Raw genomic sequence first — 27,279 nt, 5'->3', positions numbered from 1 at the left:
CAAAACTGTTTATGTTGAAGAGGAGTATGACCATCAGTCACATTAAACATTAACTGGGGAGTTATGAAGAGACTTCTGAAAAAAAGGAGTTGACTTGGAAAAAATGTATAGAGGAAGCACAGAAATTGGGAGCAGCAGCAAGAGACCTGGGAGTGGAAACAGCAATGCTCAAAACCTGATTTGACACTGCCAGAAGGCACCATGCAGTCATCGCAAGCTCTGCATCGGCGCAAGCTTGTGGGGTGCCTCAGCAGCTCCCAGAGCAGCAATGGGCACACACAGCACTAGAGGAACCACATCTCCATTGCAAGGTTTGTGGAGGTAAGGGAATAAGATTTTTCAGACGTAATTTACAATGTAAATATACCTTAACTTGCTTACGTCGTGCCCCATCCTCCCACTTGCCCCCTTTCCTATGTCTTTTACTACTCACAATCATCAGCTCTTTCTTCAACCTTTCCCAAAACCCAGGTCTCTTCCCCACCCCCTACCAGTGTGCAGTGATCTTCTCCATTTAAAAACAGCAAGGCTTGACTCCTCCTCCACTCTTAACCATGAACTGATCTCCACCTCCAGCATCAACTACATGCCTGGATTTCCCTCTCTGTAGCTCACTGAACATCCACCCACAGCCATGCCCCTGAGTTATCCTCTCCTTTTGATGAGATTACTAATATTTTTAACTTTTTATGAATCTATCATCAAAATGCACTGACAGTCTCTATCAGTACACCACTTAGCATAAAAGGGTCTCAACGTGTAGTGAGCTTACTAAATGGTAACATAGTACAAAAAGTACTAATAGACAATGTTGGGTTTATTCTTATTATGGTAAAGCATAATCTTCAAGATTAATAAATTGAGGGCAGGCTTCTTCATAATAGTACAATGATCTATAAATATCCATGCTCAGAAAGCACCTATTATAGTAGTTCGCCACGGATATAATTTTTACAGATACTTGATCAATAAATCCTATTTCTATGATTTGCAATTTCTTTGCTTGCTTTTTTTGTAATCATCCAACATTCCTGACTTACATCTCCTAGTATTATAGTCATAATTTCAAAACTTAAAGATGAAGTAATGGGAAATATTTCTTTTTCTACATTTCCATGCACACTTCTTGTTAAAAATAAAAATTTTGTTATGTCTCCACAACATGACATAATGCCTTGTGGAGACATATAGGGAAGTTGAAAATGAGTTATGCTTGATACCAGAAGAAAATCTACATTTTTCTGGTTAGTTTTACATCGGGCAGGCTAATTTTACACCGAGATCACAATATATAAATGAAGACACAGAGTTTTATTTAAGGCTATGTGCAAGTTTATGTATACAAATTAAGATATTAATTAAGACTAACATAACTGAACTGCTTGTATTAGTCAAGTTAGTATTTCTAGATGATCCTGTATTATGGATGAAGCTTTCAAGTCCTTTGTATTCTCCCCTCTTTCCTGCTGAATTTCAGGTTTCCAAACTCTGAATAAAACCAGATTGCCAGAAAAGAACATTAAAGCAAGTGGTATTGTTATAAATGTAGTGTTGCAATGGCCAACTAAGTTCTTATCAGAGAACATAATAAGTAGTCCATTTTTGCACACTAGCAGCTGAGCTCAGAAAATGACAGGTTTATGCCAATGCAGCCTATGCAGTTGTCTATAAAGGTCATAAAAATTCATATTTTTAAAACAACTTTAAAGTCATTCTTGAGAGCACAATTCAGAAAATTCTTTGGGATAACAGTTCCAAAGCTTTATGTAAACTGTTCCCTAGTCCCTCTTTTGGCTTTGCTAATTTGCTTCATGATTTTGCCATTATTGCCTCATAGACATCATAGTCATGTCAGAAAGTTAGAAATATTTAAAATATAAATTCTTTTCAATGCCTTGCCAAATCCTGTTTTCACCTTCAGATTAATCTTAAAAGTAAATCAATATAGTTATCATTCTTAGGTGGGTAGACAGTTTCTGTCATTTTTTTTCTATTATCTGCCTTTTTGTGTACATAAAAGGAGAAATTTTGAAGAATTAAACTGAACGCTTGCCAGTGTAAGCTTGTTTAATGGAAAATTAAACATTTCAGAAGTCAAGATTCCTGTAATATCCAGTAATAAACAGAATATTGGTTTGGATTGTTCTTTACTGTTCTCTCCTGGTTTGGAAATCAATTTTTAATGACATTATCCAATAGGTCCTTAAGGGCAAGCCAAAATATTATAAACACAGAATACACTGAAACATTAAGTCTATGACAGGAAAAAAAAGAAAGAAATATTTTAAATGGCATGTCTTCCTGACACACCTTGTTCTCATTCTCCTATTTAGTAAAGATAATTTCCAAGCAGATTAATGAACAAATGCTAATGAGCATCTCAACACTGTGGCCAACCCTAATGTACATGGTTCTGCTACATGGGTGACTCAGGATTTCTTTTGCCTCAAGTGCATTTATGCGCACACAGACAAATTGGAAACCCAGGAAGTCATCCTAGTCTGGTTCTTCAACCGATGGTCACGAGATCCCTGTGATCTAGCCAGGATTATGCTGGAAGACATTCAGTCTGGTTTGACAGAAACAGCTGTTTAAAAACTGTATAAAGGAAGTTCTCTTTCCCTCTTTGCTGCTGCTTCTGGTGGGAGTCAGCCTCCCCTCCTTCTTCCACTGATTTCCACCCCCAGGTACGCAGGCAAGAGACCTACCTTCATGCTGGTCTCTGACCACAGCCAGGTGCTTAGCCAATGCATCCTTCTCACCACCACAGAGACAAACTAAAAACTCTGCCTTTACAACATGTAAAACCTGCCTATTGCTTAAACGTGCAAGACAGGGCATATTGCCTTTGTTAACTCCTTAAGTTTTCTTGGTGGAGCTGCTGCACTGGACAAGCTATGGTTTTCATCACAGGCTTTCTTACACAGATACGAAGCATGCTAACCTGAGACAAGGCAGGTGCCATGTACTCTGTGAGAACTGCAGGAACTAATGCTTTGGGAAACCAGAAATGAGTATTCTTACCGGGTGATTCAAACCTATGACTTCCCAGAAAAGGATAATGGAAGAGACAAGTAAAAATAAATCTCTCCCACCAACTGAGGCTGCAAGGTTTGTGAAATAAGAGCAACTCTTATCTTTTGCTACAGCTCCTCTTCCTACCAGTTTGAAAATGTAAATCACTGCTATTCTGTGTGCTGGTCCGGTGCTTTTCTTTTCACCATATCCACTTATATTGTTTCTTCTTTACTCATTGCCCTTGTCTCAAAAAAGTGAAGAACGCGGTATAACAGGGGTTTTTATGGCTATTAGGTCTGATGAAACATATTTCCAACACAATGTTTCACAATGCCAGGACCCCAAATATTTGCACATATAATTTAGTTCTTCAATCTGCCTCCAGAGTAAGTTAATTCTACCCCAGAATGAATTATATTTTCACCACTGATTTTTCAGAGAAAAATAGGAGAAAAATATTTTCCCTACCAGGCAAAAAATTAATTCAGCCTCAGATCTCAACAGAATTCAATTTCTTTGCTGCCTATTGTCCCCTCTATTTACTAGGATGTGCAAAAAATTCACTGTTTTCTTTTGAAATTTCTCTTGTACCTTCTTCATTGCTTTCTCCTCTTGAAGGTGTACTACCACAAAGCCAGGTGACAGCTGTAGAGTCACTGCTCATCACTCCTATTTATTCGGGGATAATAGGAGAATTTCCATTCTTCCCTTCTTAACTCCTCTGAAAAGCAACTATGCCTGATCTGCTGCTGCTCTTCTGCTACTATCCGAAAAATTGCCTCCTTTTGATCCCGGTTGAGGCATAACCTGACTTTCCTGAGAATGTCCTTCCAAATTGTGCAAATGACACTTTAATTCCAACTAAAAGTAATCCTTAGAGATGAAAATGTTAATCACGGAATGCACATCAATTCTCACTTAACATTTCTTCTTCAGAAGTTTACAATCAAAGTTAGTGTTAAATCAGTTCTTGATTAAGTAGGAACAAAGTAAAGGGAAAGTTGTAAGAAAAAGCTTGAGATATGTAGGCAATATTGTTTTTCATATGGTATGTTCCCTAGAAAGTGTAACCCAGGGCAGAACAAAACTGCATATACAACAATATAAAACAAAATGCTTTTCAGTTAAATAAATAAGCATGCCCCCAATGAACTGTTTTAAGTTAGGAAATTTAGTGGACTAAAATACAAAAAATGCAATAGTTCTTATCCATCAAAAGCTTTTGTTTTCAGCTGTTGAAAGTACCAGAACAGATGGTCCTTTTCACAAGTCCGTTCTTAAAACCAGTCAGGATTTTCCCCATCACCTCAGTAGCAATCTAGACTACCATTACTGGGATGGCTGTAAACATTCTCCTAATTTCCTGTCTCAGTCTGGTTATGTCCAAGCTACCTATATTATAAAGCATGCTATGCTATAACATATTACCAATGCATTTAATTTCAACCAGTTTTTTTCTTGCTGAAATTTCTAAAATGTATTTATTCACCTTCTTCTAGTGTGATTAAGGGGCTGAATACTAACATTTGGACAGCTGTTCAGAAGTATCTGAACAGCTTTAAGCTACAACATTTGCTCCTTTTCTTCTGCATTTCTAACGTACTTGGTTCTGTCTCCTTTCAATCTACTTATTGAATAAATGTGTATCATCTGTCTGAAAATTGGATTCTCCATGCTTTCCCCCCTGCTTAATCTACTGTTCTGTCTCTCCTGCTTTCTTAATTTACAAAATGCCACCCACTGTCCAAGTTTTTTTATGTACTGCTTTACATTTTATCTTTCTTGCCACCATCTTCTGGAAGTGCCATGTTTCTCAAAAACTGTAATTTATTAGGCTGAATTTCTAAGAACTTTTTACACCCTTCATATTGTTCTGGATACTCCTCAAAAATGTCTTCACTTACTGCTTCAATCAAATTCTTTTTTCATAGCTTCTTATCAGGCTAGGAGCAGACGCTCCTGTCCTCTCAATCCTCCTCCTAAAGCCCAGTTTTTTTATTATTGCTTTTTTACACCAAGCTCTTTTTCATTCCAATTTATAAGTTAGCTCTTCTAAGGTACTGCCATCTAAAAAAAAACTATCGACAGTTTAAAACAATACACAACTATGTAATATTTTGGGGTATTTACCCATCAGTGTAGCCATTAAAGCCACATAGGAAGAGGGAGAAGCAGGCACGTAGGCAGAAAATACCTTTAGCAACATCACCAACAGCATGGCCATGGCTATGAACTATATGTAGCTTTGCAGAAGTTGCAGCAAACTTTGCCATTAGGGGAAGGGGCAATCAAGAAACAGACTGTGATTTCAGGATCTTCTTGTGGTGCTGTGTTTTTACATTCCAGCCTTTTCTTAGAGCAAGAAGCAAAGGATGATTACATCATCTCTTTCCTGCCCACCTTCCTCCTACACCACAGGAATAAATTGTCACTCATTAAATTAATATGCTACATTAATTTACAATTAAGCTATCACTAGCAATAATGATATATAATGTACATTCATTGTAATTGCAGTGCACAATTCAACATAAACCTGGCAAAGTTTCCCATACATCTGCTTATTCCCTACACACAGTATAAAGATAATAATAATTTGGACCCATTTAAAGGCCACTACAAATAAAGGGAGAAAACATCCTTTTTTTATGAGCTTCTAAGCAACTAAAATCTTCAACTTTCTAGGCTGCCCACAGGTACATAATTTTTTTCTTGTTTACTGAGTAAGTTGCTGCTTCTTCATATGTTATTCTGATTTCGTACCTTTTCTACAGACACTAATTGAAAAGGTGCAAACACCAGTTATACCCATGCAAAACACAAATATACCTGTTCAGTACATGCTATATTGAAGCCACAGGATAAAGAGAGTAAGCCGGAACTCAAAAATAGGAAAAAAATAATTCATTAGCATAGTATGAGGATGTATTTGCTTGTACTTGGTAAAACTCCTGAATATTTTGAGCACCCAGGGCGGGGCGGGGGATGGGGGGAGAGAAACAAAAGGAAGAAAACAGAAGCCGTGTAAGGGCATTACACCGATGGATATTTTTTGCTAGAAAATACTTGTTAGTGTATTTTTTCAAGAGGAAAAACTTAGAATGTCTAGAAGTCACAGAACATGCTGTTTCTATATTTCATTACACCCCATGTAAGTGAAAAAAAACCCTCAAAAGTTTTTGTTATTGATTATTTTTTCCACTCATTACAGCAGTATAAACATTTTCTGGAAACCAGGTCTTTGTAAACATTTACAATATACTGTACAGTAAATACACTATATAATTACCTATGTGCTCTGTAGTGGTGTAAAAATCATGTTGGAATAGTTTCTGCCAGTGGATTACAGTAAGCATCAACATCTAGTTTTTGGAGCTGATTTTAGTACAGGCTAAAACAATGAATCAGCCGTACATATTTTAAGGGACTAGACGCAAGAGACCAAAGGACTAGACTGGGTCATTTTTTTAGGGAAAATTCAAAGTTACAGAGAGATCCAATCTAGCTAATCACAGTTAATACAAAATTCATATATATAATAAACAAAGATACTGGAACAACAGCAAAAGTACAAGGAGCTTCTCTCATATGCAGACACCATAGAAAAGATAATAATAAAGCTTCTTGAAGAGCTGGAAAACAACTGTTTTTCTCCCTTGTTCTTTCCCTTGCTTTCAGCACCATGAGCCCTATTTTCCTGTCCCTATTGCTATAAGGGAAAACCCTTGATCCAAAATTGCATGAGACCACAGAAAATGTGCAGAACAGAAAAAAGAGGTATTTTGAAGCTAATGCATTAATATTTTTTAAACACATTAAGAGCCTTAAATCAAACATGTTACACAGCAAAGACAAATTCTTTGTTATTATCCAACTGCCATTCATCTGGAAATCTCAAAAGACCATGGGTTTCTTGAAATAATTCCAGGCTTTCTTGGATCCTGCCAAGGCAGAGACACCAAAAGAACAAATCCTCTTGTGATACTCTGATCCTTTTGCTTCCATTCACAGTCAAGACCAGGAAGACCAAAGTCATACAACCCATCCCACCCCCCTGCCAAGACTGAAGCAAAGTGCAGAAAAACATTGGTTTCAGTATAAGCTTTGACTAACAACTGTGTAGATTCTTACATTAATAGAAATCATAGAAATTTGAGAACTAAAACACCTATTGTGTCATCTAAGCTATACGGTTGGCAGGGAAGGATTTGTTCCCTAAAGCATATTTGATATGGCTTTCTTCAGTATAATTTTAAATGTCAGAGCTATGAAGCTCTCACTGCTTTCTTTGAGAAAGCTGATTTGTTTATTGTTTGAATTAATTTCACCATCTCCAGTTATAGCAAACATGCTCAAATGCTGTTCTTAGTAAAAATATGGAATGTTCTCAGTAATTTATGTTAGCATTAAAATATCCAGTGAATATCCAAGCCATAAGTTCTGTTGAAATATAACTTTGCATATAGCAGACTGTTCTTTTGATATTAAGGAATGCAGGAATCTCTAAGTATTTGGCAGTCGGTTTCTGATGCAATTACAAAATTTTATCCAAACTGATGTGCTTCAGTAACCAGTTCAATGCGATTCATAAGCTTGGCTTTTTTACATGGTTATACTTCTGAATGATTTTTTTAGTTATTTCCAAGCATTACTGGGTAGCAAATACCAAAAGTTACACTTCCTTCCCAGTATTTTTGTATTTTTACTTCTTCATGAATTCGGAACTTACAAAAAATTTGAAAATTAGTCAGAAATATCTTTTTATTACTGAGTTTCCCATCTTGAAGCATAATACCTATCCCACTCTTATGTAGAGGATTGGTGATATCGAAGGGACTGTTTAGAATAGATACTCAACTATTTTTTACACTACTGAGAAGGCAGCTCAAGCAAAAGTACAGCCCACTGTAAACGTAACTTTGCTAAGTAGGGAGATATTCATATGTACTTAGTAAGTTCTGACATAGCTCTCAGGAAAGACCTGATTTTTAAGAGTAACTATATTAGTGTTGGCTGCAGCTGTAGCATGGGTAAATACGTATAACACTTGGGTAATTTGATATTTTCTTGCCTTTTCTTTTCTTTTTGAGGGAGAAATTGACTAGACTGCTGATTCAGTTACCTCAATGTAAGATTTCTGCCCAGTAAAACCATTTCAGCTACATGGAGAGAAAATTACAGGGTTAAAAGGACTGAGGCTAAATTTTCACAGTTCTTGTATAAGAACACTTTTTCACTGGAGAAATATTTTCTAAAGTCATAAGGAAAATGAACACACATTAAAAAACCCAGCTCTTTAATGTACTATGATAGCATCTGTATTTACTGTACATGATACGATCTTTATGGCATACGGAGATTGTCTTTCTGTTTCAGCTGCCTAAAATATTATGCTGGTCTCGACCTTGGAAACGCTTCTTAAGCATTTACTGTAGTATTACAGAGATCTTTTGCCAGAAGAGTCACTGCAGAGCCATGGACTCATAGGGGGCTTTCCATATTAGGGGTTTTCTTGCTCTGGATTAAGCATGCCAACAGTAGTTAGTTGCCATTCTGTATTTAGAACTGATTTGCAGGAATGGATTTCAGTAAGAAATGTTGAAACTTCTTGTATTTCATGGAGTTAAACTCACTCCCACAAGACAATTTAGGAAAACATCCATTAAGAAAGCTCTTGCAAACTATCCAGTACTACACTGGCTACAGCAGATTTCTATAGCAGGTTCCCAAACACATCAGGAAATATGCACTTATTCACCCGCAATTCTAATGGCCCCAAAAGACTGTGAAGAATGTGCATTTAAAATATTTTTTTAACGTTATGGTTTATGGGATAATTATCATAGATCCTTAAAAATAATTATTGATGTTTAAACACATATATATTCAATTAAACTATTAGCTTAAATAAAAAGCTATCACTTGAGGAAAATATCAAATGTCTCTTAATTGTCAGTCATAAGCTTTCTGTGAAATAACTTCTTAACTCCACTTTATCAAAGTGCAAAATGTTTAATTTCATTTACGATATAAATTGCATAGTAAATCTACACAGGACATTCAAATTTAAGGTTAACAGTTAAATCATTTCACTCCCATAGTAACCTTCTAATGTCCAGATTATCTTTCTGCACCGTAACTATAACACTACTGAAAGATTTCTCCACATGTAACATTAGTAGGACATAATTGTGGCATGATTACCTGTCTGAACTGACCCTGGAGCTGCAATACCAACTGTTACTGTACTCCCATAATATATGACATCAGTAGTGGCCATCCAATAAATAACAATCTTGTATTTGCTCTGGGACCATCTATAATATTACTTTTATTTGTCATATCAACACTGTGGTTACAATATCCTACTGATGTCACCCAGTAAGAGCTGGAGTTTTGTTAAAGATGTCACTAGCCGTAAACAGAAGTGTGAAGTATTGCAGGTTTATTTAATCTTACAGCCACTGCATCCTTATTCACTGTAGATTGAGAAACATTATTTCCCACTCGGGGTCACTTGGCCTGAAGCTAGGACTGGCCAAATGAAAGAAAGTGATCTCCTGTAGTAAAAAGCACAAGTAAACTAGATCTAATCCTGATCTGTAAAAAGAATTGGCTTTAAAATATAAAATAATCAGAAAGTTGTTTCATAGATCAAACTAACACATGTAGGAAGCAGCGAAGAACCACCTTACAAAAACTCCCAATTTGTTACTCTTTAAACTTGAACCCTTCCGATCAGAAGAGCCTTACGGATTAGTTATACTTTAAGCACTTGTCTACACATCCCAGCAAGCAAACTGCTTTACTCTGTGAGGTGTATCATTTCAAGTATTAAAATTCTGCCATCCAGACATAATCAGCTAAACCAACCGAGAACCATGTTCCACTTTTAAACAGTTTTATAATTCCAGAATACAGTGAGGGACTGCAGAGCTGTAGGAAAACAAAACACACACAAAAAGTTTTCAAGAGCTATGCTGCTCTTCTTTCGTAATAAAGACAATCCCACACAAAACTTTAGAGAATGCAGATGACAGAGAGGACAAGAAAAAGAACTTCTATAAAGTCTCAGTACAAGTGAAAAAAATGCATTCTGAACACCAAAATCATCTAATATGTTACTAGGCTATGCAATATTAAGCTCTTTCTCTTGAACAATTTTCCGTGTGTTTGCATATGAACTTTAAGTTAACAAACAGGATGTAGATAGTAAAGTTCATAACATTTTCAGTTCAAAGTAATAACAGCATCACTTACCTAAAGATTGGTCTTTGGAGATGTTTTTTCCTGATTGTAACACAATCATCCATTTAAAGTGGGGAAAAAGACTTCTTCCAGCAAGTAACTCCAAAAAGACCAGGGAGTAATCGGAAAACTTGTTCTTAGCTACTGTGCTGCAGAGAGCACAGAGAATGATATTTTGGTGCTGGGGGAAGCCTCCCTCCCTCTTTCTGACAGTGGAGCAGAAAAGGGCCATAGAGGCCACATAAGCCAGGCACGGCCGTGCACTACCAAACCGGGCAGGCTGTGCAAAACTGGAGTCAAGTTGATCAAAGCACAGAATTGTACCGGATTCCTTTCAACTGAGCAAGAAAAGAGGGGAGCTTTGCCAAGTGCTGCCCAGGTAAAAATTTGTTAGATTATTCCAGCCATGAGTGCACTTCTTACACATGCTGGTCAAAGTCTTAAATGCAGAGTCACTCTCTCTCTCTCTCTTTAAAACACACTGTTCCGAGGCTCAACTTTTTTTTCTTCAAAATAAAAGTTGTGCAGCTGTTTCAGCATTCCCATGCGAGTACCTTCAGAAAGTTTGTTCTGGTAAAAGAACTGTATACAAATTAATGACGGATGGATCTGGTCTGTGAGGCTGGCTCTACTTCAAGAGATTGTAATTATTTTACAATCTGGCTTTTATTCACTCTGGCTGATGTGTGGATATAACTATGCAAATTAAAGCACTGCTCATAATTTTTAGCATTCATAACCTAATAACCTAGAGTTGGCTGAAGCAGAATATGGCGTTTGCAGCTGGTAGGACCATAACTACATAAAACAAACCAACGCTGCATGAGTGAGGAAAACAAAAATGACCAAGTTCGGATAGCGACAGTAGCAAACTGTTACTGTTTGCGAGATAAGATTTCAACAGAGATCCAAACTGAAAAGCTTGCTCTGACATCACGCTGACATAAATCAGGAAGAATTCAACCGCAGCGAACACAGGCTGTAAACAAAGCTATAAAGCAGAAGCAGCTGACCGTGGTTCTCGGTGAACTGAAGTCATGAGCGGTTCAGGTGAGATGCCATTCCCCGGGCACGTCAGAAGGCCCGTAACCAAGCTGTGCTGGCACCGGGCTTGACGGGGAACATGGAACCCGGCCAGAGGAGCAGTAAACCAGCAGCAAGCCGTCACCATGCGTGTAGCTGTACACCCTGGCTGCACGGAACCCTGGAACCGTGTGCCCCCTTCCTGCCGAGGAGGGAAAGGACCTGCCGCCCTTGCTTCTTCCCCGGGACCCAGCCCTGGGGCTCCCTTGCGGCTTCGCCCTTGGCAAGCACTCGTGCTAGGTGAAGTTACTGTCCTGTGACAAGTAGGATCCGGGAGGTCGGGTGTCTTTTGCAATTGCATTAGTGGGTGGAGGGAGAGGGCAAGAGCGGTGGGTTTGCACAGTTAAGTGCGTAACACCGACGTTATCAAATTAAGTTCGAGGGACACTGTAAGTCCGCAGAAAAGGCAAGGTAAGTAACACTGAGATGTGTCTTGGGCTGTACATGACCAAGAAAGTTCGTGTTACATTATGCACAAATTATTACGAAATTTGTGACATTTCCATGAAATAATGCTATGTAACAACCGGAGAGATAGCGTTCCAGTAATATGTATCTTCACAAAGGAAAATTTAGCATTTTAGTGGATTTTACTGAAACGGGTAAAATCTCTTCCTAGAGCTAATATATATTGCTTATACAACAGAGTGACAGCGTCAAGTTTGGTTAGCCTGAAAGGACCCAGAAACTGATCCCCACACTACGTGAAACTATTTTCTTGACACAGCCACAGAGTAATTATTTAAAGGAAAAATTATCAGACAGCCATCACCAGCTATTTTGTGTCAATTCACTTTCACCTTGCCCCACTCTTCATTTCTACTCCTTTGAGAAGTAGAGAAATACATCTTCCTCAGGAAAACAATTATCTTTATCAGATCACAGATTAGTTTTTGCCAAGCTCTTGAAGGATCTGAAGACCTTTCTTCAACAATATGCAGTGTTCAGAGTGTTGTCATGTTTTTAAAGACTTTCATGTAGTCATGATCTTATTTATTCTTGCCTGCCAAGATTGACATTTTTCTTCATGTAGTTTTCCTGCTCTGGGTTTCAGCATTTCAAAATAATTTGCTGCTTTCTGAAGTGTATTCACTCACTGCCTATACAGAAAGCTGAAAATCACAAAGAAACCACCCTTTTCTTTCTGTTTCACGTTATGCACATAGGACTGCTACACTTCTGTTATTCAGAGGGATTATCTGTAGCTCAGGGTAAAAATCCTGATACCCTCTGAGAGTTTCAAGAAAGAAAAAAAAAAAGATCTCCAAACTCTCAGTGAGAGCTATACCAAATATGTTTTTCCACTGAACTCCCCAACCTTTCATCTAGCAGTTTTATCGGTCCTGAAACTAGTATGCATCTTAGACGTAAATTTTTCTGGGCCTAGTCCAATGCACATTGTTGTTCATGGGACTTCCATTCAAGCATGGCACTGTAAAAGGTACTATTTGGGGGAGCTGAAATTCCTGCCATGTAATTACTTTGGCTGCAAAATTTCCTCAAAAGGAATTTTGAGCTGTTAACAAAAAAAGAGACAGGGAAAGAAAATATTAACATAAAATGGTAACAGAACTTCACTTTAATTGCCTTGTTTTGCATCTTCCAAAGAGCCTTTTTGACCATTTTTTCATTCAACACACCAACAACCACTGACTTTTTCCTTATAATATTGAGAAATCATGTCTACGTGTTGAATAAGTATTCACACAAATTCTGCAAGAAAGAGCATTTCAGAAAGATACGATAGATTAACTAGGCTGCCTGAAGCCTGAGTCCCACTAAGAATATTCCTGCATTGTTCAGTGGAATATAAAACTCACAAGCATGTAACTTTTTGCAGATTACAGTATTAGAGCATATTGGAGTAATATTAGTAAATTGTAGGACATACCCAGACCTGATACACAGAATGCACTGAAGAGGTGCATTTTTATTAGATTAAGGAAGATTTTAGCTTGAAAGCATTATTGCAATTCTAAAAAGGCCTCTATAGATAATCTTCTTCATATTTCTTACTTCAGACTAATCCTTTCAGCAGTAATTAGAATGGTAAAGATCTATTTCAATGAAGCCCTAGAGATATCTCATTTAATTTGCCAACACTGGATGAAACTCAAGCAGGAAACTCCTGAATTGTTTGTTTTTCAATTTATTTTCCAATTATTGCTGCTATTGTTTGCCCATCACAACCAATGATCACTGCTCTTTCTATGTGAGGCAAGCTGTTTTTATTTCATCTCCCACGCATATGTTCACGTGAAAGCAGACAAAAGCATGTAATACTTTACCACTCGCAAAACCTGAGTTTCCCTAACCTCAAGATCCATAGCAATAGTTAAGTAATTTGATATCTAGTACTATGTCTCAAGGCAAAAGCCTACATGTTAGAACCCAAAATATTTTATTCTGTTTACTGCCACATATTTCTTATTGATCTGTAGCTCTTTGTCAGAAGTCTAGAAATGTAATTATTTTTCCTACTTTAATTTCAAGCCTATGGGCAATAAAGATGGTAAATTTAAGAACCAGTAATCTGTATGTGTCAGACAGTTGATTCTTTCTACTTTCTAGCTAAAATATCTACTGGGTGATGAAGATATGTGTAGGCATTGCTGGTCGGGGTTAAGGGCTCATCTACCTTAGTAGGCACATAGACAGGTGGGAGGACCAGCAGAAGGGGAAGACAAGGAAATTACAAATGCATGATCAACCACATATGGGAAAAAATAAATTAGCTTTTTTGAAAGTGCTGGAATATAAGTGAAAAAAATAATTGGAAAACTGTTCTGAAAGAATAGTAATTCTGTCAAAGTAGAGAGATAATTTATCTAAGAAACTTGCTGTCCCAGGGCCAGCACTATTCAATGTTTTCTTCAGTGCTTTGGATGGAGATAGGTGACATACTTAGTCCAGCAGTGACAATATTAAGCTAGTAAACTCTTCTGAATGTCCTTGACAAACTGCAGAAATGTTCAGAAAAAAAGAGGATATAAAAAATACCAAGCTCTGCATACACATGGGAATAATCTGCTGGACAAGGGGCCATCGGCTAGGGAGCACTTCTTCAGAAAATGCATGGGAAGTAGCAGTGAATCATAAACTAAACATACTATCACAGTCTTATGAAAAAACAAGCATCACCCTGGGACATATAAAAGGGAGTATCATCCAGAAGGGCAACCTCCCATTCTCTCTGTATTCCTAAGGCTCACCTGAAGCTTTGTTTCTTGCTTTGGGGCAACAGGATTCAGCAGAGACATACTGGACTAAACCTTGAGAAAACAGAAATCTAGAAAACATCTCATATGAGGAAAGGCAGAAAGTCACAAATAACGTAGCCTAAAGAAAAAAAAAGTAAAAGCAAACATAATTAAAAATCTTCCAGATTATAAATGTAGCCATGTAAATTTATGGAAACAGACTATTTTCCTTATCCTTGTGGTCAAGAAATAATTGGCTGCAAAATAGCTCATAGGGCCATAAGTTGCGGTAATAAAGATTTGATGGTGAAAAGAATACTTTTCACTGGAAAATAATAAGCACATTAATTGCTGAGGGAATCTGTTCATGGAATCACAATGAGTAGGTTTTTAAGGGTAGATTTTTAAAAGGCTATAGAAACACCTTTCGGAAATGATTAGCCTTGCCTTGGAGGAGAAAACAGAGTAAATAATCTTTGAATACACCATCCAACCTCATTGTTTGAGAATTCTTTAGTAACCAGCTGCTATTACCAGCTTCTACCTGAACCTGCTATTTCTGTGTGCATGAAACCATTTACCAAACAATTGTACCGTTTGGGTTTTTGACTCTTTCATCTATTTGCCACTTCATCCAAATTTTGAACTTTGGTCATTAATTCTGGCAGCAACAAAGTGTGACACTTAAAGATTTAATCCTTTAAATGCCATAATCTCTGTTCTGCTTCCATAAGAAAGCAAGGGGTCAGAGGCTTTCCCGTACTGTTCATGAGCAGCAAGAGAACAAGTGGAGAGAAAGTTTCATGCATCCATTTATCTTCTGGATTAATTAAAGTAGGAAAAAACCAAAAGACAATGTACTTCTACATGCTTCTCTTCTTACTGTTTTTTTTCAAATGTACAGGTTTGAAATATAAAAATTTAAAGCAGGACTTATGACGAATTCTGTGTTACTTTTCAGTACAGTACCTTGCACCAGGTAACTGTTTAGGGAATTTGTAATGTAATTAAATCACTAACTAAAGCATGAAAAGGAAGCTTTTTACAGTAGGAAATCAGTGTATCTTGTGCAACTCCTAACAAGATTTTTATTTACATGCTTATATGATTGGTGGATTAAATCTACTCCATAAAGGCTGCACATAGGCTAAGCATTTAAACTCGATGCATAAGAAACTGGAGGGGATGATGTGAAGTCCATCTATGCCATCATTGTCACTTCAGCAAAGAAGAGGGTCTTCCAACGCTCTCTACAAGATAGAATAGCTGTCACTGCCTTTTCATGATAATGGGAGGGATGTGTCTCTCAGCATCCCTTTTACCAGCTTCCAGTCCACATACAGGCTCTCCAAATCTAACTGTCTATACTGAGACAATAAAATTGCCCAGGTGTCTGATGACTTGTACTGTCCCCAGACACAGGTTAAATGCTATAGGAGATGCTGTGATTGCCTGCCATACAAAGGGTAATCTTTATCACAAGCATGTCATGCTTAATATAGAACACTACCTACTATAACTGTGTTTGTGTAATGGTTTAAGAGCTAAATTATAGTTACCCACATTCTCCGTATAGGTACCCATATTTCTCACCACAGTTCACCCTGTCATGGATCAGGCTGAATGGTTTTTCACCCAACTGCTCTATCAAGTTTGCATTAAGCATACTGCACTCTGCATACATAAATGTGTAGGACAGTCTCAGTTTATTTCTTTGTGTTGACGTCAGCAAAACCCACGCTAAAACTTAACCTAATGACTTTTCCAAGCTTGAAAAACTAGACAGTACTGAAGATAATTGTGACTCATTCAGAATGCAGATAGAAAAGTTGGCAAATGTTACTGGATCTATTGTAGTACATGTGGTAAAGCTCTGTGCAAACAGTTGTGCAGGCCTTCCCTTTTTACCTCTCATAAGTAAGAATATTTATAAAATTGTTTTATTCTCTCTTGCTTTCCCTGTTTACATGCACACACAAACTGAGCAGAGACTTACGTCAATGCCGTCACGCAGGAGACTAATTTCCCTGCTAAGACTTTCTTGCTCAGACTGGAGGACAGCAGCTTGGCTTAAGAAGCTTCCTAGTCCTTTACTTTTGTTTTTACATTTTACTACATCTTAAGAATCCTAGCAAAGCTCAAAGCAAATAACTAGAAATACCAAAAACTACAAATACCAATGTCTTATGGGGACATTAATTTTTCCGATTAATAAAACTCCTCTGAAGAACATGACCAGTATCACAGTTGTATTTTGTGTGAGTCTACCTGATATTATTAGGATTTTATACTCTGCATCTTCAGTGAAGGGGAAGAGGGGGATGAGAAGGAGAGGAAGGGAGGGGAAACAAGAAGGAGAAAGAAATTCCTTTGGGATATATGATGCTAAATTAGCACTGAGATACAGAAGTCAAAACATGGCATTCTTTGGTTTTGAGCCAGTGCAATATTATTATTGGCCATGGTGGATGGAATTTCAGTCTCTGTTGGAAAATACTGTAATTGATGTGCCATGTATTTTCTAAATGCATACATATAATGGCAACTATATACTGGACAATAGAGCAACTACTGACTAAGCATACTGTCGTTCTTTAAGGAGGAAAAGAATAATAAAATGCCCAGGATTTAGTACAGATGGGCTACAGAATATCAAGCAAAAAATAATGGCTAAACTCTTTAATGATAATAATTAAATTGTATGTCAATATAAATATTTGGTATAATAATTAAAAACAGCAAGAAATAGTTTAGAACTCCAAAATTATCCAGAAAGAAAAACATGAGTAACTGTGGGATATGTTAAGAAAGGCTATCAGACAATGGCAAGATCATGGCCAAAAGAATTTCTCTGCTAAACTCCAGTTCCCCATGGAAAATATATGAGTATTTAATAGGACAGAGACTATGCTAAAAGGAATCAGAAGAGACATGGTAGGCTGTATCCATTTTCTCTATATACAATAGTTCTCACCTGAAAGACTGGAATAAAGAGGCAAGAATCTATCATAACTACCTCTCTACTACATAGGTTTTTCTTCTTAACTCACATTCAAATCCAGTTTTAAATTTATGTGTAGGTGGCAGAGTATGAACTTGAAAGAAAATTTAAACAACCATCAGACATACATAATAGAGAAACCATTGCAAGACAATGGAAAGAACTGTAGGCCTGTTCTGATGAATGGTATATGAAAAATAAATATTATTTTTTAAAGGTTTTTTTCAGGCAATTTGCTTCAGGTACAATAAGGTGGAGGGGTTTTTTCATTTTAGATTTTGAAAGTATTTTGCACTGCCTTTCATCATGGTCTCCAAGTTCAGCTGTTCCTTAGTTTTCTGGAACTTACTTCATTTTCATTTGTTAAAATACTCTGGTCTATGCACAGTTATTGACATTTTCTGGTTTTCATAATTAGATTTCTGGCATCCAGTTTGAGTGACATGGAAGCTATTTGGAAGTATACACACATGCATTTCCCTATGGGATTAGCAGTATCTGGGAGTTGTTGCAGTGTCTTTTCTATCAACTATTTATTCTTTGGTCACGTTGCCATTATCCATTGGTTAGATACAAAAGAATCTGCAACAGCAAAAACTCTACAGGTGATTATATATCATCTTACAAAACTGTTTCTTTGCAATAGCAACACTAATAATACCAGAGCTTTGCTTTCTGAATGCGAAAATTGCTTTTAAATAACAGTTTCCCCGTAGATGTCTTGAAATCTGACATTCATCATTTTAAAGTCTTACAAATAGTGATAAATGAAATTCTGAGTTCAGCTCTATTCTCAGATATGTAACATGGCCATAGACGAAAAATGTCTTGTGCATGACTCAGAAATCTATTATTGTAACACAATAACATTTTGATCATTCTTATCTTTCTGTTACAAAGATATTCACAAAACGTAATGCATACGGTAATGATCTGAATTTTTTTTTCTTTCTATCTAGATACTTTTATGGCCTTTGCAATACACTGTACTGTTTTTCAAAGATAAGAAGACTCACATAGTTAAATCTTTTCTTCTACATATAAATTACCTACATTATTTTCCTCTTTATACCAGCTCACCATCTCCCCAACACCACACACACTTCTTCCCAAGTCTCTATTTACTGTGATGACGTCCTTCCAAGTGTGCCAAGTTTATGTGCGCTCGTGACAGAAGACTAGTGGGAAGTTTATCTCTTCTAGCAAAACTTTAAGGAGACCCAGAAGAAAACTCACCCTGTTTTTTGGCAATAGCATTTCCAGAGAGGAAAAACAACAAGCAAAGGAGAAATGTAGACTTTTTGTATATCAAATATTTCTCTCTTCCCCCAGTAAAGTTAATTCTTAGTATGACTAAACTATGTAAAACAAGGCTCTCCTGCTAATTGTCGTCTAGATATGAGAGAATTCTGAAACATATTTCAAATGCCTCAGCTCATTTGATTTTAAAAGTATGTGTGAAAAATAAACAAAGAATCCTTCAGACTCTTGCTAGAGAAAGTGAGTACAATTATGTAAGTGTGGGAAATACAGTATATTTCCCACTGAAATCACTGGTAACGATCCTGAAGAAGGGTTCACTAGTGTGTTTGTGTTCAAGACCTGTAACTCCTTTGGATAAATTTTGACAGTCAGTTAATCTACAGTGAGCTTGTTAGAAAATCACTTATTTAGTCAACTTTTTTTTTTTAAATAAAAATGGTGCAATTATTTTCTATATGAAGTTAGCATACATGTAATGGGCTATGCTCCCAGCCCCAGAGAATGCGCTGTTTTGCTTATCCACTAAAAAGATAAAGCACACATCAAGGCATGGTTAAAGTCCTTACCTATGATCTGTAGGTGTACCTGGACCGAAGAATGAGTTGATATTTTTCATACTAAAGTCTTAAAACTGAACTAAAAGCAACAAAGAACAGAACTTTTAACAAAATCTGTGTAGTGATATCTTTCATGGAACTATTAAACTTCTTATGTGTCACTACTGAATGATAAATTAAAACACAATATTGAGTAAGAAAAAGGTTTTCCAGTATCTAAAACATCTTGACAACAGCTGGAAAATAATTTTAATAAGATGTAGATTAAAGCTGACTGCTGCATAATATTTTATGTTGTTTGAATTGAAGACTGGGAGTATTTTCCCTCCTCCCAAAAGGTGTCAATTCTGTAGCTCTTATTGGAATTTTATCACTCAGTTCCACTCATCCCCTAATGCAAGGATGAACAGTTTTGCCTCACACTCATTCCATCTCAACTTTTTCTCTGGAACCTGTCAAAAACCACACCAAGTTGTGTTATTTGTTATGATTCTGGACTGCATTGTGTGGGTACTTTCTGACTAGAATCAGAACTGGCAATTTGAACTAAACCACTGAAATAAAATTCAGATGAGAATCATTAATGCAAAAATGCAAGATTCTTCTGTTGAGTCCCAGGAGCTTCATGGTTTCCCTTAGTCAGAACACTGAAATATTGTGCACTTTCATCATCTATTCTTTACAAGTTCTCATGACAAAAGCAAAAGTTCCTATTGCGTTGTGCAATACCATGCTCATTTTGACATCAATTTCTTCTTTGACAAGTATATTTCACACCAGTATTTGTTTTCTTGCTCCTATCTATGAAATGTTTGACACTAGAGATTAATTTCTAATCTCATTTTTATAAGTAACAAAATCAGCTCTCTGCTAATGTTTAATATACATTTTTCCCTTTAATATAAAATATATATTCTCAACAGCTTTTAAATACCACTGTCATGAGCACAGTAAGTCTCTTTTGTTATATAGATTATTGTCAAGCAGTAAAGCATAATGAGACTAATTTGAAATTAATGATATAAATAGCCAAGTAGCAGATTTTTAATTATCTTGTTGCAGAATTTATAATTAAGCAGGGAGATCTGTACATTCATTAAAGCTACTCTGCTACTATCCTGACAAGACAAGCTAGAACTGGAATTAACATGTCCAAGATAACAATATCCAATCTAGTCAAACAATGCGTAACAGATACCACCACGTGTATCATAAACTGATGTTTTTGCTGAAGCCCAGCAGGTGTGCCATGGGGAATGTCAAGCATTTAGTGGCTCTGCTATTATCAGACTTTTATTTTGTCTACTAATCTATGCTTTTGATATTCAGATGAGATCGCTTGGTACAAGAATTCATGCATATAGAAAAAAGAAATATAAGACATACATGGTTGTGTAACTAGTCCCAACCAGCCACCATAGCCACAGCTGAGCACCCTTAACACCACCAATTCCTAGAATAGAATCATAGAATCATTTAGGTTGGAAAAGATGTCCAGCTGTGAACCTAACACTGCCAAGTCCACCACTAAACCATGTCCCTAAGTGCCACATCTACACGTCTTTTAAATACCTCCAGGGATGGTGATGCAACCACTTCCCCGAGACAGCCTGTTCCAATGCTTGACAACCCTTTCAGTGAAGAAATTTTTCCTAATACCCAATCTAAACCTCCCCTGGTGCAACTTGAGGCCATTTCCTCTTGTCCTATCACTTGTTACTTGGGAAAAGAGACTGACACCCACGTTACTACAACCTCCTTTCAGGTAGTTGCAGAGAGCGATAAGGTCTCCCCTGACCCTCCTTTTCTCCAGGCTAAACAACCCCAGTTTCCTCAGCTACTCCTCATAAGACTTGTTCTCTAGACCCTTCACCAGCTTGTTGCCCTTCTCTGGACACACTCCGGCACCTCAATGTCTTTCCTGTAGTGAGGGGCCCAAAACTGAACACAGTATTGGAGGTGCAGCCTCACCAGTGCAAAGTACAGGGGGACAATCGCTTCCCTCATCCTGCTGGCCACACTATTTCTGATACAAGCCAGGATGCTGTTGGCATTCTCGGCCACCTGGGCACACTGCTGGCTCATATTCAGCCGGCTGTCAACCAGGACCCCCAGGTCCTTTTCCACCAAGCAGCTTTCCAGCCACTCTTCCCCAAACCTGTAGCATTGCATCAGGTTGTAATTGTAATTCATGACAATTAATCCACACAGTTAAACAAAATTCTATTAATTCAGTATTTCCCACCATGACTTGTAGTAGTCTCATCCTGGACATTTTAAAAAACAGAGAGCCTTTCATTTACATCAGAGAGAAAAGTTGTTATAAAATCAGTCCCACTGATGTCAGTAGCATTCATTGCATGACTAACTCACTGTCAGTGTGGTCCTCAAAGAGCAGATGGAGCAATATTCATTAAATACGCTGTATGTGGTAAATCATACTCCCAACAAAAAGACCTATCCAGTTAGGGTAGGTCCTAACTAATCAGGACATCTGCAGTGGAAAATAAAAAATGCAACGTGAGATAGCCTTAGGAATGAACTATTTCTATTCCTGTAAAGTAACACATTTTAGTGGATGTTGAAGTAAACCTATGGGAAAACACATTCTCCGCTGATTTTTAACCTTTTTCCCCCCACAAAAGCCCTGAACCTGGGTAACACCTGTCAGATGTGCTTCCAGAAATATTAGTGAAGCTCACTGCCATTTTTCAAGTGAGGAATTACACCCTTTTACATAAGAACAATATGAGCCATGAAGATGCTAAACATCCTTCCACATAGCCTGTTAGCAGCACTAGTATAGCTCAGAAACAGGAATGTTAAAGAGAACAGCCTCTAGTACTACCACTCAGCCCTAAGCAAGGCACTTAGCATGGTATCTTCTCCAAGCCTTAGAGTGACATAACCATGCATGGGTCAAACCAACCTTTTAGTAGCCAAAGCTCACCTGCCAATGCCCTATGCCTCACTACAAACTATGCAGACTGAACTTGCACCCTTTTCTCCAATACTGCTGTTCAGTTTCTTGAGGCGCATTGCTTGAACTTCTCGTGTTGAGGTAAGTCTTGTGTTCAGATTGAGACAGCTGCTCCTTTTCTTCAGTTTTATTTGAAGTAACCCACAATATTTATTGCAAGGCCACTATAGTAAGTTAAAGACTTTAAATTCAATGACATAGAATGATTCTAGTTTGGTACAGTGAATGACTTCACTCTACAGATACATATAATCAAGAAAGTATTTAACAATGGTGAGCATTTAAATAGCATGTAAAATGAAATGAGCATGTTATAATTAATTACTATATGACAGGTGCTAAAATATAATTGTTCATTTAACAGCCTTTGTTACAGAGTGTTTGAGACATTTATGAACCTGGCTTTCACCCTGACTCTATACAAGCAAGCATCTGTGCCCACATCACTTCTGTCAGTAAAATGTCAATTACAACTAAGAATTTTTCTCATTTGGATCAATGTAATGCAATTTCATTATCCCTTTATTCAGATCAGTTATATGAATTCTTCCATTACACTCTTTGACCCTTAGGAAATGATTCTTTTATTGATATTATAGGGACCAGCTCAAAAACCACGATTAAGAAAAACATTTCACAAAAACATATAGCCTATGGAAAAGATTATGGGCTACTCAGGTCAACTCTGCTAAGGCTGTTTTGGTATGATCATTTTTAGAAAAGAAACACAGGGAAGACCACAGAAATGCCAGGAATATGTCTATATAAAAACAAGTTGTTTTCTATTTCTGATAACATCTGTCTTTCATATTCCTGTATAAAACACTGTTTTTGTGATTTGGATTTCTCTGGTTTGGGGATCCATATCTTTGGGGAGGGAGGGGTTCAGGGGGAGTTCAAACAGTGATTGTGCTGTGTAGAAGCTCATGTTTCAAAGCCGTGGGGGGGATAACGATGGGGCATAATGATGAATTAGACTTCTAAGTGGCTTAGGGTATCAAAAGCAAGAAACATGACTGCAAGAAGGGAGCCATTAAAAGCTCCCAGAGAGCTGAGGCTTTTTGGAAACACAAGGAATAACTGCAGATTAAAATAGTGCTTCACTGGTCTCTTCCAGCAATGGCTGCCAGCAGTGAGAAAATAAGCCAGAAAGTAGGCTTAGCTCTTAGAATAACTGGTTCTGATGCACTTCACATCTCAGTATTTTTCCTGTTAGATCAGGCAAGGAGACTAACTATGAAACTGTATTGCAGATGCTGAAGAAAATTGCATTCCATCTAAAACTGAAAATCTTAAAACTGCAAACACATATCCTTGAAAAGAATGAAAAGTGGGAGACCTAATCATTCATTAACACAAACATGCAGTCTGAATCTCTGAAAACAAAACCAAAACCAAACAAATTATGATGGTGATCTGGACAAGTATCTCAGAATGATACTACTGAAAGACTGTATTTGCTTTTGACCAGTTCAATCTGCAAATAAAGAACATTTTGCACTTCAGGTTGACATTGTGAACATTAAAAAAGGTACAAAACCTCTCAAGAATAACACTGTGGTGGGCGTGTGGAGCTCAAAATCAGATACATAAGTAGTATTTTGCAATCAACAGAAACAATACAAGCAAAGACAATGACCAGTGTTTGGAAATTGATGCATGAACTGCAGAAGGTAGATCACTGTGACTTTGTTCACAAGTGCTAGCAGAGATTATCTCTCCCAGCATGATATTTTACCTGTTTCATAACAGCAGGACACTGTTGACTTTTGTACAAGTTTGTGATTATCTCCTGGATCCTTTTCTACGGTATTGCAATGCAGCTAGTTTTTCCCCATCCTGTGTTTGTACAGCTGATTACTGTTGCCTAAATGTGGCAAAAGTCTGGCAATTGCATTGCATTTTTGGACCACAGGTATCATTTTGAATTCTAATTTTGCTCTCATTGTATTTGCAGCTCTTCCTGTAAGCTAATAATACTCCAAACTATAGAACAAAAATGTACCTGTGTCAGAGCACTTCAGAGCCAGTGGATACACCTTTCTATTCTGACAACAAACCTTTGATAACTCTTTACCAGATATAGTTTCCAGCCAGTGTATGACTCTTAGAAAGTTCCTCTGAGCCCTAAAAGCAATTATATGGATATGTTTCTCAAGGAAGCTTGGAACAAAAGAGGTGATGAAGCAAGTCACTGTCTTCATTCACAATGACAACGTCAGAGGAAAAACTAAGTCTAAAAGGCAAAGCCACCACAAAGCAAACAGATCATATTCACACTCTAATTTCAGCCAACTAGTATCAAAAGCATACCTTAAAATTTGCAGGAAAATATCCTTCTGTTGGTGACTGTTGTAAGCAATGACTCTTCCTTTGACTCCATCTAAAGTGACGTTGACAATCATATATGTATCAAATATAAATTGGATAACAAACAATTTCACCAACTGTATGAAACCACCTTGGAAACTACATGTATCATGAGTGGTAAGTACACTATCCTCACAGTTTTTCTTAGATTAATCTAGAATTATGGTGTTGAAGTGACATCTGAATGCATAGGAGACAGCTTCAATTCTAACTTACAGAGATTTAGCTTGTTATTGCTAATACTGCACAAAGCCTTGTATGCTTATGCTATATTGATGGTGGAAGCTGACCACTTCACAGAATGTCCTTTGTTAAGTGAAGTGAGTGGCATTTAGAATAGATTAATGGCAAAAATAACCTGGTTATTTTTTTCCTTCTTGTACAAATGTAAACAGTGTGGACTGATAGATAAGACTCTGGGCTGGGACCTAAGAGCCCTGAGCTTTTGATTAGTCCATTGACTGATCTTGGACAGGTCACTTTCAACTCAGACTGCCTGTTTCAACACTGGGAGCTGAGGAAATTTCTTCCCTTCAAAAGGTGCTTTGATTTTTATGGACTAAAATTCTTTGTAAGAACTAGGTATTCTTTCTTCCTTTGTTGCTTCTGTATCAAGCAAATTTTCATTTCTGTGACTTTGAAGTAATAGTTTCTTTTGAAACCCCTTTCCCATGCAATCATTTCTAACAGTATCTTTTTCATCCCTGTTACATATCAAGTGCCCTAGTCTCATACAGATCTTGTCAATCTGTGGATATGTAACTCACTATTTCTTACTAGCACTTGCCACAAATTCAGTATGTCCTTTGGTATAAGCTTTAAGGAACTGCTGTAAAGTGACAAAAGGCAAATATCAACTTGTTCTCGAGGTTTCTGCTTTGTTCCAAAACGACACTTACTATTTGGAATACTGCAGCAATTTCCTGCTGGTACTTTGATCCAAGAACACCATGAGCTATGCAGGTGGTTTCTGTCACACCGTCATTCATATTTTTGACAGATTTTGAGTCTGCATAATATTCCCTGATAAATTTCTTAATGTGATCTGTGCCAGGAAAGGAAAACTTATGTTCTGCCAGCTTGCTGACAAACCATGTCTATGATATCAGACTTTTGCTCAGTCAGAAATGCAAATAAACCTTCAAATCACAGTGAGAAATACTGAAGAACCTTGTAGAAGGCCACTACACTTGACCAGGCTGACTCACTAAATCACAGGGTTACGTGTAATTTGTTGCATAATCATAACCTTGGTTTTAACTAAAAAAGTATCTTTAGTCAAGTCTGGAGTTCAGCAAACCTACCTACTCTCTGCCATCAGCATAATGCCATCATTCAAGTTAAGCAACATTATAATGGAAGAACAGCATCTGTCAATAACTCCTCTGAAGTTGAAGATACAAAACCAAGGAGGGTTATCCTGTTTCAGCTTCTTAAAGGTCTCTTCACTAACATCTTTGACTTGGGGAGGAATAAGGAGGAAGAGTACTGAAATTTCACAAGTCAGCCTCATACAGGTTGCCTGGAGAAGAGGTCAAAGACATAACTATTCTAGACTCTAAAAAAACATGTAGAAACATAGGAGGTGTTCAGCACCCTTCCCAGCTATCTAATTACTGTAATGGAGAATGAAATGAAATCTACTTTAATCTCTAGCACTTTTTGATACCATGAAATTTAAAAAGACAAATTCATAGAAGATCCTAAATTGAATATCACAATGCAAAAAATATCCATTTATTTTCCTGATGTAAAAGTACCAAAATGTCTACACTTTGACACAGTCCTCTTACACAATGTATTGACTCATTCTAAAGCTGAAACCTACTTTGAAATGCTGTTTTGTCCTACCATAATTAATCAGCAGCTGGGAATAGTGACTGAAGGAATTTAGAGGAGAATGTGGGTTGGGGCCATTCCCACACCCATCACTTCTGGGGAGTTTTAGGTCTTCTCCCTCCCTTACTACTTCCATTGAAGTAATTTCTTCCTTCACTCCTGTCGCTCTTAAAACTTCTTTTGTTACACACCATTTGATTCCTCCATTTTTAGTAGTATTCCAGGATGAGACATGTTTTGGGAAAGCTTTGATTCTGATGTACAAAATATAAGGTCACAGGAGAGACCTCCAGCTAGAGTTGAATGCCACAGGATCAGGGAAATAAAGGCAGCTCTTTGTGCCTAACCTCCCTGGGTATGAACAGGGCACAGGTGACATGCAAAAATAAATGCTGAAATACTAAATACTAGCATTTACTTGTTAGGTAAAGATTTTTCACTAACATAGCAGTCATTCATAACAACTTGGAAAAATTTTCATGCACTGTAAGATTTTTAAACAATGTACTTTTAACATTTGTTTGCTGTGATAGTACCCAAAATTCTCAGTGGTAGATAAAGACATTATACCAGTTGCTATACAAACAGAACAAAAAGCTGATTGCTACCCAAAGATCTCACAATGTAAGTTATCTGAGAAATGAGTACATTGATAAGTTACCAAGTCTGAATTTTGTTTTAAACTTTCAGCAATGACGGGTGAGAATGAATCTTCATCCC

At 37.2% G+C, this 27,279-nt stretch overlaps 1 protein-coding gene across 7 annotated transcripts in view; it reads right to left on the bottom strand.

Annotated features, from left to right (window-relative positions):
- PDE1A (phosphodiesterase 1A) overlaps positions 1-27,279 on the bottom strand; it is a 237,434-nt gene that overhangs the window by 119,886 nt on the left and 90,269 nt on the right. Inside the window, exon 1 of one of the 7 annotated variants that reach the window (XM_030017555.2) lies at positions 10,279-11,308. The exons of the other annotated variants lie outside the window; for them this stretch is intronic. Within the exon in view, the coding sequence (XP_029873415.1) occupies positions 10,279-10,331 (53 nt within the window). The 5' untranslated portion in view covers positions 10,332-11,308. Of the gene's footprint in view, positions 1-10,278; positions 11,309-27,279 lie in introns of those variants that run through there. 7 annotated transcript variants of the gene reach the window in all.

This window comes from Aquila chrysaetos, chromosome 6 (assembly GCF_900496995.4).
Source record: "Aquila chrysaetos chrysaetos chromosome 6, bAquChr1.4, whole genome shotgun sequence".
Taxonomy (NCBI): Eukaryota; Metazoa; Chordata; class Aves; order Accipitriformes; family Accipitridae; genus Aquila; species Aquila chrysaetos.
Note: the sequence above shows the minus strand (reverse complement) of the source record. Positions and strands in the feature narration are given on the sequence as shown.